This window comes from Platalea leucorodia (assembly GCF_965183815.1).
Source record: "Platalea leucorodia genome assembly, chromosome: 5".
NCBI lineage: Eukaryota > Metazoa > Chordata > Aves > Pelecaniformes > Threskiornithidae > Platalea > Platalea leucorodia.
Genome location: NC_138827.1, coordinates 52,814,474 through 52,829,239, shown reverse-complemented (window position 1 = coordinate 52,829,239; position 14,766 = coordinate 52,814,474). Strand labels below are relative to the sequence as shown.

At 36.1% G+C, this 14,766-nt stretch overlaps 1 protein-coding gene across 9 annotated transcripts in view; it reads left to right on the top strand.

Moving 5' to 3' along the window:
• The window catches only part of RABGAP1L (RAB GTPase activating protein 1 like), a 266,858-nt gene that overhangs the window by 154,549 nt on the left and 97,543 nt on the right, over nucleotides 1–14,766 (top strand). For all 9 annotated transcript variants that reach the window (XM_082312703.1, XM_082312693.1, XM_082312699.1 and 6 more), the window contains 3 exons: nucleotides 5,609–5,683; nucleotides 9,217–9,342; nucleotides 10,721–10,864. In XM_082312703.1, coding sequence (XP_082168829.1) covers nucleotides 5,609–5,683; nucleotides 9,217–9,342; nucleotides 10,721–10,864 — 345 coding nt within the window. The remainder of the gene's footprint in view (nucleotides 1–5,608; nucleotides 5,684–9,216; nucleotides 9,343–10,720; nucleotides 10,865–14,766) is intronic.

Genomic DNA, 14,766 nt, shown 5'->3' with positions numbered 1-14,766 from the left:
AAGATTTCTTCATTCTCTTGGCCCTTATAACTCTGGAGGAGGCATATTGTATAACATACACGTGCCTCTCCCTGATAATAAATGAGTAATTTCTAAAAATACAGTTTTCAGTTAACACAGAAATTCCTTGTGTAATGTGATACATCCTAAATGCTGCAGTCGTAGGAATATTATTAGTTTCAGACTGTTAGTCTTATAATAAATTTAGGTATGGAGTTTTAAATTATGCTATCACTAAAATTATTCAGCGACCAAGCATGTCATAAAATACCTTGTTGCGTTAGAAGTCTATGTCAAAATATGGATGTTTTCTTGAGACAGTCTGTTTTTCAGATGCCATGTAAGTCTTTTAACTCCAGTAAAATGGACTTCAGCACAGAGCTATGTCTGTATCAAACATTGAGTAGGTTCCCTAGATAATTTCTGTCATTTTGGTAGCGACACAAAGGTAAGTCATAAGAGCAAATCAGGCTTGTAATTCTCCCCCGAAAGACTTGCATTCAGTTCCTGTTACATTTTCCTTTTTCCTGGGACACAGATGCTGGATATCTCGTATGGCTGTTAACAAGCATTGCGCCAGTGTGCCTGTCGCTTTTTCAGGGAAGTGAGTGTTTCCTGTGCCAGAAAACGTTATTACTGACAAGAGAGATACCGTTATTGCGGATGAGAGATGGAGATCTGTAGAGCCTCTGCTCATACCTTTGCCTCTGCATTACCGTGAAGTGTTGGGGGGGGAATGAAAGCTCTGGAAATGTAAGACCTTTGTATGAGGCAGACACTAGAGAAATATTTTTCATGAGCTTTCTTTAGTTTCTAATGTAATTGTAGTGTTCTAGTTTCTAATGTCATTGAGTTACTATGGTAAAGGCAAATTGACAATGGGATTGTAAGCTGATACTTGCTAGTTAGTGTTTTGCATCTTGTTGTTTTAAGTACATTTGAACCTTCAGCAAGTATAAGCAGTCATTTTCATGCTTATGAGGATGCAAAATGTTGAAAAACATTTCATTCTGGAATTTGAGATGTACTCCCTACTCCTCCTTTTTTAAAACTGTTGGGACTCATACACAGTAGTTGCAGAAATCCCAAATCTGAGGTTTTAAATTCAAATCAGCAACCTTTCCATTCGTATTTCAAATGCTACTTACTTGGAATTTTTATATTTACAGAAGGTCCTGATCTTGGGAGGTTTTCCTCCAGTAATTATTTTAGAGAAGAATTTCTGTCCATCTCTGGATCCTTCATTTAGTTTTCCAACACGCAGGCGGATCTCTGTCATTGACTTTATTTGAGGAGTCTGTTGCTTCCAAAGTATTCACTTTCTAATGATGTTGTACTAGTAACTTCACCATAGTTCTCTTCAGAAGACAGATAACTATTAAAAAGATGTTTTAATTCTGTAGGTGAGATCTTAATTTAGTTAAAATGAATGAAAGTAGGCTTCAAGTCAGAATCGTCATTAAGTCCCATTTATGAGATAGAGAATATTTAAAATCTCAGTTAACTGGAGAATTGTGATTGGAGGTTCCCCAAGAGCTTAAGAAAATAATAACTTAAAAGACTGTAGCATTGTCGCAGGTTGCCATGGGAAAAATCCCATTCTCTTGAAATTACGAAGTTACAATGACTGCAATGGCAATAGGGGATTTGGGATTTTGCTTTGTTTTCGTATTTCATGTGGAAAGACAAAGTTAATGCTCCTCAGTCCCTTAAAAGGATAAATCTTAAATAATTAATCTTAGATCTTTTGTTAATAATACGATATTATGGTGATATCTGTAGGCAGCATCCTTATTTTTGAGGCTATTTTGGTTAATTACATCATATTTCAGCAATATCAAGTCCCATGGGTAACTTAAAACTAAAAAAGTATAATTGGAAATGTAATATGCACAAAGCTTCAAAAATCTCTTTGCTTTGGGCAAATAGAATGAAATCATGTAGATTTTAGAGACTTCATTAAAAAATAACCGTTAGTTGCCAGGATTATGACGCTTTGACTTAACAGGAGAATCTTTCTCAGTTTGATCTAATTCTCATGCAGAACTGAAGTTAGTGTCTAAGGATCTGATAACAGCTGTGTGTGAAAATCAGATCTTGGGAAAGGACCTAGTGGAAATTAATTTCAAAAAGCAAGCAGATCAAGCAGTTATTATTTTTTTCATAGTTGTTAGTTGCTTCAAAGTTTTGTTAATGATGATGTTCTTTTACTGGGGCCCTCAGGCATTTTTCTCTTATATATACTGTGTATATCTGTGTCCACTAATTAATTTGAAATATTTTTTTAAACCAAATTATCCAGTACTTACTGATTTGTAGTTCTATGGATCACCTCGTTTTACAAATGTTTCAAATTTGTCATTTATTCTTCTTATTTAATCAGCCAATTAATGGTTTCCCAGTTTACTCCTCCCCCCCGCCCCAGGCTTTTTGGGTGAATACTGTCTGTTCTTAATAAATTTTTAGTATTTTTATTCCTTTTAATTTATCATCTCTTCTGCTACTCAGCTGGAGACAGATACTTCAACACATCCCCTGTTAGAAATGGTTCCAGCAGGATGACAACCCCTGTGATTCCTCTGTAATAAAACAGACATAAAGAGAGTTCACGTGGATTTTCTGCTATAGTTTAAATAAGACTTTTCTACCTTGATCATGTGTTTTCCAAGTAGAGACTTTGCCTTCCTGCTCTGAATGTGTTTAAAAATGGATTTCTTACTAGTTTTAATTTGTTTAAGAAGTCGATTATGAGAACATTTCTTGGTCTTCCTTTATATTTTTATATTTAACATGCAGAGTGAGGATTTTTCCTCGCTCCATTTTCCTTCTTTTGCCACAACTTCTTTCACAATCTCAAAAGGAGTATCTTTTTATTTCTGATAACTGTCTTTACTTTTTAATCTATGTCAGTTTTGGAGGCAGTTTGTTTTCTCTGATGTGTTGGTTTCTCAATAGTTATTTTAAAACTTGTTTGGATTAATTTATTGCTGTTCTCAGCAAATTATTAGCTATTGTGCTAGCAATGCTTCTCACAACAGAGAATCCCCACATGTTGAAAATTTGCTATTAATTTTTCAGCCTGAATTTTTTTAAGTAAAGTAAAAGTGGTGTTGTATAGTATGAAGAAATCATAAAACAAATGTATTATTTGTAATTCTGTGTATCTGTTTTTAAGTGGAGCTGGCCTTTCAAAAACAGAAGTAATACATCTTTTAGGAATGCTACAGAAATAAAATATTAGGCATCCATAAACTGATAGATTTTGGGAACAAATAGATAAAGACTGAGGATGATGATTAACCAGTGGATGGTTCTAATTAGTCATATGCAATATTAATTTAAGTGTTGGAAGTAATTTCTGTTAATTCAGTGCTTAGTAGCTAGAGAGTAATTTTGAATTAACTTTTTCCAAGAGAGCATCCTTTTTTTCCAATTCAGTTTTGTGTCTGCTCTTGTACACTTCTGGAGTTATTTTTTATATTTTACTTTTGTGGCTAGAGCTGGTTAAGCTAGTAAGCAGATTGTAGTGGTTCATTAAATTTTTTTCAATAGTTTATGTGACTAGTCTTCTTGTATTTGCTCAACCACTGAAACTGAGCAATGGATTGGGATTGTTTTCACTCAGATTCTAACTAATCCCATATAACATACTTCAAAAGAATGGTAAGTAATATAGACAAATGGCAAAGAGCTGTAAGTCACAGTTCAGTTTTTCACAAAGCTGCAAATGTATTAGGAAATGTATGGATGAGTTGTTTATAAACAGTGACCTTTAAAGGGATACTCAGGTTGTATTCTTTACAGAAATCTTCTTTTCTGGAATCATTACAGAAGTCCTTATAAATATTTATTTCTTAGTTTTAGCCCATCAGAATGAAAAAGGAAAGGTGGTTTAAAGACTTTAGATATGTTTTGGCGTCCATTTCAACATTTCTGGCAGAAATTATTTGCAATTATGTTAATACTGTTGGCTGGAAAGGAATCGCATCTCTTCTTGAGTCACAATTCTTACCTTTTGAAGAGGCAGTTTAGCCTCCTTTGAAATATTGTATGATAGACCCACGTGGGTTTGGTTCCCCAGCATACCTGACATTGTTTATTCACAGTCTCTCTGTGCTTCCTTCCATTCGGTGAATTTCCAATCTTGATTTCATTCAAGACTTAAAAAGAGAAGATAAGCACAGTGTTCCAGTTCAAAATGTTCTCATCTGTAAACAGTCTTGGAGGTGATGTGGGGGCAAAGCGGATTTTCTGATTCATGTGGCTTGTTCGTCCCCGTAGCTCTGACCTTGTGCTTTTGTTTTCCCTGGCTGTAACCTTAGTACCTTCCTTATTCTCTCAGGATGTCTCTCTCTCCAATGTCAATCCTGTTGCTGCTTATACTTTCTCAAGTAGAAAGTATACTCTTTCTACTAGAGAGTGTCCAGAGGAGAGCCACAAAGATGGTGAAGGGTTTAGATGGAAAGCTGTATTAGGAGCGGCTGAAGTCACTCGGTCTGTTCAGCCAGGAGGAGAGGAGACTGAGGGGAGACCTCATCGCGGTCTACAGCTTCCTCACAAGGGGAAGAGGAGGGGCAGGCGCTGATCTCTTCTCCCTGGTGACCAACGATAGAACCGGAGGGAACGGCAGGAGGATATGCCAGGGGAGGTTTAGGTTGGACATTAGGAAAAGGTTCTTCACCCAAAGGGTGGTGGAGCACTGGAACAGGCTCCCCTGGGAGGTAGTCATGGCACCAAGCCTGACAATATTCAGGAAGCATTTGGACAACGCCCGCAGACATATGGTGTGAATTTTGGGGTTGTCCTGTGCAGGGACAGGAGTTGGACTCGATGGTCCTTGTGGGTCCCTTCCAACACAGGACATTCTATGATTCTAGGTTTCCTCAAATTCTTAACATCCTCTGACATCTCTCTAAAAACAGTATCTGTCTTCTTGTCTCAGAAAAGCAAGGGGGAAGGAAATGTTGGTTATTTGAGGTTTTTTTTTTTAAGAGTAAGAAAAAAGTAGTATGGCAATCTTACCATAGGAAAAGGAGTCTTGTTCATTCTTCAGCATGACAAGGACATGGAAAAACTGCTTCTGATTAAATTTGCAAGCTAGAGTAGTTCTCAGTGGTTTTCTAACAACCAACCTCAGGTCCTATACTTTCACAATGTAAAAGTTTGTTTTTTCCAAAACTGAACAAGCACTTTCCCCACAACACAAATTAGCCTGGTTCTTATATCATATTTGTTATATCATTAAAGTTATGTCATTACTGACCTCAGTGGAATTATCCCTGGTTTAGGTGAAGGGAAATTGCATTCAACTCTTCTCACGCTGTTGAAAAATAAAAATAAAAATAAAAATAAAAATAAAAATAAAAATAAAAATAAAAATAAAAATAAAAATAAAAATTTATAAATATGGCAGCTATGGAAGATTGAGGGTGATCTGTACATGTTTTCTTAAGTGCCCTGAAAGTCTATGCAAGAATGGTTACAGTTTCACTCCCTTTATTATTTTAGCCTGCATAGTATTACGTATTCTGAATAGCTCATTGCTTATTAAACATTTTGATAATGCCTGCGTGCATTTTAAATATATGTTGACTTTTATTTTTTCTAGGCATACTCTGTGTATGATGAAGACATTGGCTATTGCCAGGGACAGTCTTTCCTTGCAGCTGTGCTTCTACTTCATGTGAGTTAATTGCAAAATGAAAGCTTTGATATTTGAAACCAAAGCAGCTTTAAAATCAGTAGTACTGTAACATGCTATTTGACAGATATTTACTGTTGTTTATTTTTCTGTATTCATTTTCCTCTTGCTGCTTTTTGGCAAATAGTGACTAATGGCTTCTATCTTTATGAATGTAGATTTCCTTTATCTAGGAGAAATCCATTAAATTGTCAAGTACTTCTGTGTCAAAACCTGAAACTGATTTGTTACATATTAATATTTTCTTTTAATTTAGTTGTCACGTAGGTGAACTCCCTTTGTGTTTATGGGGAATTTAACTTTGGGAGATATTCTCAGAGTAGCTAACCAGAGCAAGCAATCTCATTAATTTTCAGTGAGACTTTTTCTCCTAGGGACATGTTATAATATCTTTTGAGTGAAAGCTAAATTTTAACCTTGGTATTTTAGCCTGTAGCCAAAAACTGTATAAACTTTGATCTGTTGCTTCCTATGTATACACGTGCACATAGAAATAGATAGATAAATACACAATTTTTATATCTGCAAGATGCTTTAACTTCTTAACTTAAACTTAAGATGTTTTAAGCAATAGATTCAAGTAGTATGGCTATTATAAAGAATATCTGAATAAACCACCCAAAACCCCAACAACAACTCTTAATCAGACTGTTGCCTTCTATCTCTGTCAGGCTTTAATTAATAAATTATTAATCATGGTTGAAATACATTTCAGACTGTGGTTTTGAGTGAGCTGATGGTGGTATGTATGTTACACATGCACTGCCTAAGGCATCTAGAACTCAAATTCAGATTAATTTAAGTTGTAATTCCTAGTGAGATCTATGACTCCTTGAAGACTTAAGGAACATGATACAAGTGACAGTCTTACAGGGAAGCTTTAGAGTTTTTAAGGATAAACCTGAAATTAGTCACATTATTGCAATCCTGAATATACTGCAAATTAGCTTATCTAACAGTTATTTTGCAGTTGATTTTTTTACCCGAAGAAGGATTTTTAAGTTCCACTGGAAGAATAAGCCATTTTCAATACCAGATTTGTTTAGAAATGAGTGAGTGTCACATTCTGACTAATACTTCAGCTCCTCTCAGTTGTATGCTGTCATTACTATAGAGAATCACCTCTGTTTGTAGTGTTTCTGGAGTTAGAAGAAATTGCCCTGTATACAGGGAATACTAAATGGCAATTACACTCATTTTAATATGCCCTTTATAACATTTGCTTTCATAATAGGATATTAAACTGAAATAATCAGAGAAAGGGGGGAAGGGAAGCAGTCTCAATAAGCTCATGTAAGTTGGGAGCTTCCCAGGATGTCCTCAAACTCTTGTTTTTCTCAAATTCTCCAACCATTCTGTATGCTGTGAATGCTTGTAAGACCCCCTCTAACTCTTCTATCTTTGCATGGATTTCTAGACCCCTTCCTTTCCCTTTTTTCTGGGACGGGGTATCCTTTCTCTTCAGTGTAGATATGTTTCAGGGATGGTTGGGTAGCCTGAACCTCCATCCTGTCTTTTTGTGATTTTGCTGCTTTGATGAAATTCTTCTAATAACTTCTAATCACAGGGGGACAGTGTCGCCAACTCTAATCATTTTACTGTAAGTCTCACAGTATTTGACTTTTTTTTCTTATTGTCTACCTCTTGGAGTCATTGCTATGTGAACAATTTAATTTAATTTTAAAAAATGGTAAATTTCTGGCATTTGTGATTACAAAGAAAAGATAATAAGGGGCAAATATCTAAATGCTAAAAATGAGAATGGAAGCACCGAAAATATGTGTTTTGTTTAAAATAAATAAGAAATGAAAACTTGATTTATGATTTTGAATTCTTGGCGTTGGTAATATTGGAGAACCTCTGTGCACTGAGAGCGAGGACTCCGTGGCCTCTGCCTGTAAACAACTTTGGCCTAGTACTCACCTCTGTTCCCTCTCCCTGTCTCAGGGGAGGAATGATTGTCAATGCACGTGTGTCTGATTGAGCATGCAAGGTAGGTGTGCTTGTGCATGAACATCTGTCATTTTATTAGAAATAATTGTTACCTTACAAAAAAAAAAAAAGAAAATTTGCATTCATGTTATTACAGAGCAGATTCAAGGCTTTTGGTCAGGATAAAACTATTTCTTCCCTTTACTTTGTCTGCAGCTTTTATCCGCTGTCAGTGGGGATCATTCCATCCAGATAAAATTGTGATAAAGAGCTTTGAGATTCCTAAGAGCTTGTCCTAGGCGAATCTAGCCTGGACGGGTAGCTAGCAGCTGATCAGGCAGTTCTTTATGCTAACTAGTTACTTTCATATAAGCTGTCTGAAAATGAAAATGGAAGTGTCTGCCCATGGCCCTGGAGACAGGCCATAATCATAGGCTGAACCATAACAGATGAAACTGTGGAGGTAAATATCAAGAGACTAAAATTCTCTTTGAAGAAAATACTGAGCTTTTATCTATTGCTGATATTTGATAAGGTGTTGGTGAGAGGCTGAATGGGTGAATATACTAAAAGGTCAAGAGTAGTCATTCTTGATACTCAATAATTGTTTTCATTTGTTACAATCTGGTGCCTGCAAAAGAAAGGTTGTTTTTAGATGTGATTGAAAACCTGATTTGGGTTCTGCAGTGACTCTGCTTGTGCCTATCTTATTATTGTGTTACCTGAAGGCATGGGGAAGGTGGGGGAGATGTCTTATTAGTGGAGGTTTCATAACACAGGGCTTCCCACAGATGTGATGTTCAGTGGGCTCAAGCCAACAAATGTAACTTTAGAGTGGCTCACACAGCTTGTCCTTTAGTATTGCCTTCTAAAACTCTTGTTGGATGAGAAATTTTGGTCAAAATGAAATAGAGATTATGGAGATGGGTCTTCTGAAAAGGTCATGATGTTAATAGATGGGATCAGCCCTCCTAAGCTCACAAGTAGGTTCTGAAGGCAAAATTTGTTATTTCCTTATTCGTCATGGGAAACATGACTTCAGAGAGTTGATTGTCCTGGGATTTGGATGAAAGTAGACAAGCATTATTCTCACTAAGGGTTGGTTATACCCTAGTTCTCCTGAATTTTTCCCTTTTAACCAAGTCTCTCTCAGTAGAAATCACTATCATGAGTTGTTGTCTTTTTCTTTTCTTTCTTCTTGTGGTTTGTTTGTTTTTTTTTTTTTAATTGTTGTTCTGTAGCTGAGAGTTGTGTACTGGTTGTTCTCATATCTATTTGGCAGAAAGAATGCTGATGACAGTTGTGCTGCTGTAGGGATGTATACTTACATGAACCTATGATATGATCCTATATTATCTTCAAAGAAGGTCTTACAGAGCCAAATCAAGGTGCTCATCAAGGAGAATAGTCCCCTTGAGATTTTAGTTGCTTAATTTTACATTCAGAGTGGTTTACTGAAAATTTTAATATATCCCTGTTTCTGAATTCATCATCCATAAGGTATTTAAGTGTGTGTATTTGTGTAAAGAATTTCCAGCCTCAGCTCAGTTTTTAAAATCATGTTTGTGTATTTTTCCAAACAGATGCCGGAGGAGCAGGCATTCTGTGTGTTTGTGAAAATAATGTATGACTATGGCTTGAGGGACCTCTACAGAAATAACTTTGAAGACCTCCATTGCAAATTTTTCCAGCTGGAGAAGTTAATGCAGGTGGGGCCAGGGTAACAAATTCTTCTACTTTCATGAATGGAAATACTGGCATGAAGAAGAGATTAATGCTTTGCTTCCATAAGCTACTGGACAATAAAAACCCTCTCCTTTAGAGGTGGGGTAGAACCAAAGCAGGGAAGTTTAATATCTGGATCCAAACATTGTGAGTCAGATTTATTTCTCATTTCTTTTGTGTTTCATATACCAATCTTGCTGCCAATTTTTGTATCCAAGCAGAGTAGGTATCTGGTTTATCATCTCTCTCTGTTTGCTTACTCTCTCTCTTCCCTATTTCGTGACGTTGCTTAGAGAGAATGTCTCTGTTCTATTAAGGCTAGAATATCTTTTGGACTGCCACCATCAGTGCCCTACTTTCTATGAATTATGTTGATGGTTAAGAGGTCAGGCAAATCAGGACATCCTGATGCTTATGAAACATGAATCAAGTGTAGGTCCTTTTGTAGATTTTACTGTGTTTTCAATATGTTGCTCTTTTTTCAGATGGAATTATTTCATAGTCAGAGCAATTTAGCTTAAATAAACAGCTGCAAGTTTTACACGTTGTTGTTCTGACTAATAAGCAATTACTAACAGTCCATTAAGCTTTGACCTACGCTTCTATTAGCATAGTGAACGCTAGCTGCTGGAGTCAGTTACTATTGATGACCGTATATACCTCTGTGAGATATAATAAAACCAAACAAAACAGACCACAGTGAATTTAATGATCTTTTTTTCAGATGTCAAATTGCACGTATTTCCTACTTGATGAAGTAGAATTGCATACTAATTAATTCAATACTTAACTTTGGCATATGGTCTTCTCAATATTTACATATGTTAACAAAGTTTTTTACTTTATTAACTGAATATGAATATATCATCAGGGTACAGTAGGATTATCAGTGCTTATTTTTTGTTGCTTATGTATCTCCTTGTTAGAGAAATTGTCTGATGGAGTTGTGGGCTTTGTTGCTTTCAAGCTCTGCAAGGTGATCGCCTAGTATCAGTTAGTTTTTATAGCAGTAGCATTTATAGCAAGACACAGCAAAGGAATAACTTAAAAATATACACTACGCATGACATAGATTTCACAACCGCTCTGCCTTTCGACTGTTGAAGATTTTGTAGTTTCTCAGAACAATCTCAGGACATTATTTGAGACTGTGATAGAATCCACAGTGGATACCTTACTAAAAACTGTAACCCAGAGCACTGAAATTTATGAAGAAACATATTTCCATTGCTCAAAAGAAGCCATGATTTCACTTTGTTGTGTTTTTTTCTGTGTTTAGCAACCTGGTACTTACTGGCAGTGTAGATGAAGAGCTCTGGTTAATGAGTAATACTGAAACATTTATTTTTTCCTTTACTCTAGGAGCAGTTACCAGACTTGTATAGCCATTTCTCAGACCTCAATTTGGAAGCTCATATGTATGCATCCCAGTGGTTCCTCACTCTTTTTACTGCCAAGTTTCCACTCTGCATGGTCTTCCACATCATTGACTTACTACTTTGTGAGGTAAAAAAACTTGAATCAGAAGGCCCTTCCTCCACCCCACAAATATTTATTCTTTTTTTGTTTTGTTGGAGTCATTTACTGTTTAATTTCAAAAATGGGTGTAACTAAATTATGTAGAAACCATGGTTATATTGAAGAGAAGATGTTCAGTGAAACGCTGGTTTGGTTTTAAAATTAGAATTGTGGATTGCCTTTTTTTTTGCTAAGAGATCTAATTAAGAATATCTGATGGGCACATCTGTTCTTCATTTAATTTGTTAAATAATTTATTCAAAGTTAGGAATTCTAATTTCTTGAATATACCTAGTAGTAAAAGCCTAGCAGGCTTTTAGTGGGAAAGCTCTCTCAGATTGTCTGATTCAGAGTGCCCAAAGACAGTAAGGGTATTGCATGTTGCTTTGATGGCCTGATATTAAACAAATAGTGACAACTGCCAAACAGCACAACTGAATGAAGCTCTTTCCTTTTGTTTTTTACCCTACTATTCCAACTAAGGAACGCATTACTCCAGATACAAAATGGTATGTTTCTGTATTGTAGATATACTTGCACTTCTTTTAAAAACTCAGGCAGAATAGATTGATAGTCTGGAATGTTTATTTTGGTAAAATACTAGTACTTCCTTTTGTCACAGGGAAGTCAGGGCATCCATGGAATTAAGCCTGGTTTTGAACTGCCGCTGATTTCCTCTCTGATTTAAATGGGTCACAAACATAAAAAACTACAAATAAATAAAATAATTGAGAATTTTAAATGCAAAGGGCTTCATGAGTATGAAACACTGTTGACTCTAGTTAATTCTGTTAATTTTTATTGTGAAGTATTTTACTTGAGAATTTTCAGGCTTGCTGCACATGCCTTGATAGCATTCATTATTAAACAAATATTGTCCATCACTCATGACTCAATAATTTTTTTCCTTAAGAGTGTCACTTCTTCTGCATATTGATGCTCAGTTATGAAAAAGAGGTAGGTTAATACCAGCAGGTATCCAAGTGAGTGCGAAAGGTAGTAATGGTGAAGTGATTTCACATTTCCATATAAATATCCGAGCTCTATTTCTTTCACAATGTCTTGATTGCTTTAAGTAAGCAAATAGAAAAAGCAGAAAGGTTGCTAGTTTTTCTGCTCTTTGTCTTCTTCTTTGGTCATGCAGCAGATGAACACAATTCCTTGATCGCTTTTGAACTGTTAGTGAGTTAATTTTCAGGATGAGCTTCTGATGTGGATATGATCATTCTTTGTCAGTTCAGTTTATTACTTCATTCTGATCTTGATGTAGAGCTGCACTCAGAAATGACTATTTTAAGAGATTGTTTGTCAAGAAGCACAGAACATCCTTTCATAGTGGTGATTATTGTGATAGCAGCATAGTTACATCCTGTCTGAAGCTCCTGCACTTTTTATTATATTAAGCTTGATGATAAAATACGCTGATGAAGTCTTTTAGTCATGGTTAATATAGATTTAATATTTAGAATGAAAAAAGAAGCAACTCTTAAAACATTTGCATTCATCTCACATCTGGCAGTGTTTATCTCGGCATGTCTGAGGGAATTACTCTGGGAAAGAAGGTGAAAGAATCCAAGGAGAAAGTGAGAGAGTACAACACTAGAGTCTGCTAGAGAAAGGGAAACTTGTTAGCATTTGTGGAGGATAATCACATAAAGCTAAAGGAGCCTCTTTTACAACAGCTAAAAATAAACCAGAAATGGTAAGAAAATTTATTTCAAGTGAGAAGATACATACAGACATCTTGAGAAACAGTGGGGCAGTGTGTAGACAACATACTGAGGCAATGGTGTAGACTATCAGAAAACTGCTCCTAAGATTCATGAGTCAACCAGTCTAAAGTAACAGGCACTTCCGAGAATTTGTGGGAGGAGCGTAGATTAAAAGCATATTAAAATAAAAATCTAGTTGGCCCTCATCATAGAAGGAAAGTAAAATCTGAAGGCATATGGCCATAGACAGAATAAGAAAGAAACCGTTCCTTAATGGAAGGCTGAAATCATATTGTGAAGCTGTCTGTCCAGTCAGCCTCCAGAACGAGTAACGGAGCCGTCAAAAAATAATTTTTGTCTGTATTAAATTGTTCCTTACTTTATCTCTGAACAAACAGCATGCCTGTAATTCCAGCAACTGGAAGGAGAAAAAACAGTTGCAGCTGCTAACAGTGGAACATATTCTTCTCCAAAAAAAACCCTCAAAAAATCAAGAAGCCTTTGAAGTGAACTGTGTTGTGTTTTTAAAAACAAGCTTCCAGCCTTCTCATTAATTTGTCATAGATACAGATGAATTTTAAATAGCCTTCAACTTCCTTCCTGACTGTGCTTTCTCCACATCCCTGTCCTGTCTGTCGTTGACAAAATGTTTACATCCTATACAACTCTTCTATGAAAGAAAAATATTGGGGGAAGAAAAACAGTTAAAACCATTGCTGAATGGGTGCTGCCAGCTAGTCATTCCAAGGGAGCTTCTCTGGTCCCCATGAAAATATTTGAATTATGGATGAACAGTTTGTGTCAACCAAGAGTGTTTGGATGGGATTTGTCTTTTTAGTTCTTGACTGTGGCTGGAAGAGTGAAATTGGTCCTTATAGATACTCTTTAACTTTCAATCCAGAGAGGAAAAATACCTGTTGGAAATACTGTAGTTTCGCAGCTAGCCAGGGAGGCATGTTTCCTTCCCTTGCATGCATGGTGGAATGGCGGCACTCAAGCTGGGGGGTGAACCTCCTGGGCAGGAGCATACCCAGGGCTGTGGAAGCCTGTGAAAAATTAGTTAAATTTATGGTGGGAATTAAGTTTTAGTGAGAAATTTTTAAAGATCCACCAAAGTGTGTGCCATTACAGCTGAGGTGTTTTCATCATTCTCACATTAAATATGACTTGATAGAAAGAGCAATTTTATTTAAATTTATACGAATGTGGGACTTGCCATGGCCTCTATGTGGTTGAGTTCTTTTATCCTGTTGTCTTCCTCTGACCTTTTTTATTTTTAAGCTGTCTTCAGGCTGTTGAGGATGTGATTCAACACCCAAATTACCCAAATTTCCAGTGGCCTTAGAATATTGCCTCAATAGCCGCAGGAGAGAATCTGTCATCCATCCTCACCTACAAATGAAATGTTTTTGAATTCTTTGTATTTCCTATGACAGAAGCTAGAAGAAAATTGTGGGCTTGCAGGCAGGTACTCCACAGTGCTGCGGCACATGTTATAAGGCTTAATACTTTGACTGCCTATAATAAAAACACAAACTTCTTGATCCAGTTGAAAGTTTTCATGTGATTACAGCAAACTCTGTATTTTTGAGCCTTGCTGTGTAGAGAAATTTTGACTTGTCAACATCAGCTGAGGATCTTTCTATAATGTCTCTTTTCACTGCCTGTTTCAACTGCTTCATTTGTCTCCTCTCCTTTTGCTATTTCTGTTTGCATTGACGAACAACTTTGTTGATGAAATTCAGAGTTGTATTTGGACTTGTCAATCTTATCTATCAATATGACATTATGTTATTGAACGCTTCGTGAGCCTGCTCTGTTTTGCTGTCTCTTTTTGTTCCATTTAAAATTATTTATTTAAAGTCATGCTCAGAAATAGCGACTTATCTAGGTAAAGCTCATGTCGCTTAGATAGAGCTGTCCCCAGTGCAACAACTGCACCTGGGTTATACTATAGAATATAAAAGAGTTGACATTTAACTTAATTTTTCATTTTAAAATTTACAATTGAAAATGAAAATACGTGTTTTAAAAGCACTAAATAAGTGACCCTAAATAGGCGTTTAGAAGAGGAAAAAACCCAAACCAGTTGGCAGACAATTTATCAGCATTTTTTTAAATTTTCATGACTTTTTCTGCTTAAAAAAGAAAATACTTCAACCGGTTGTGATATATACA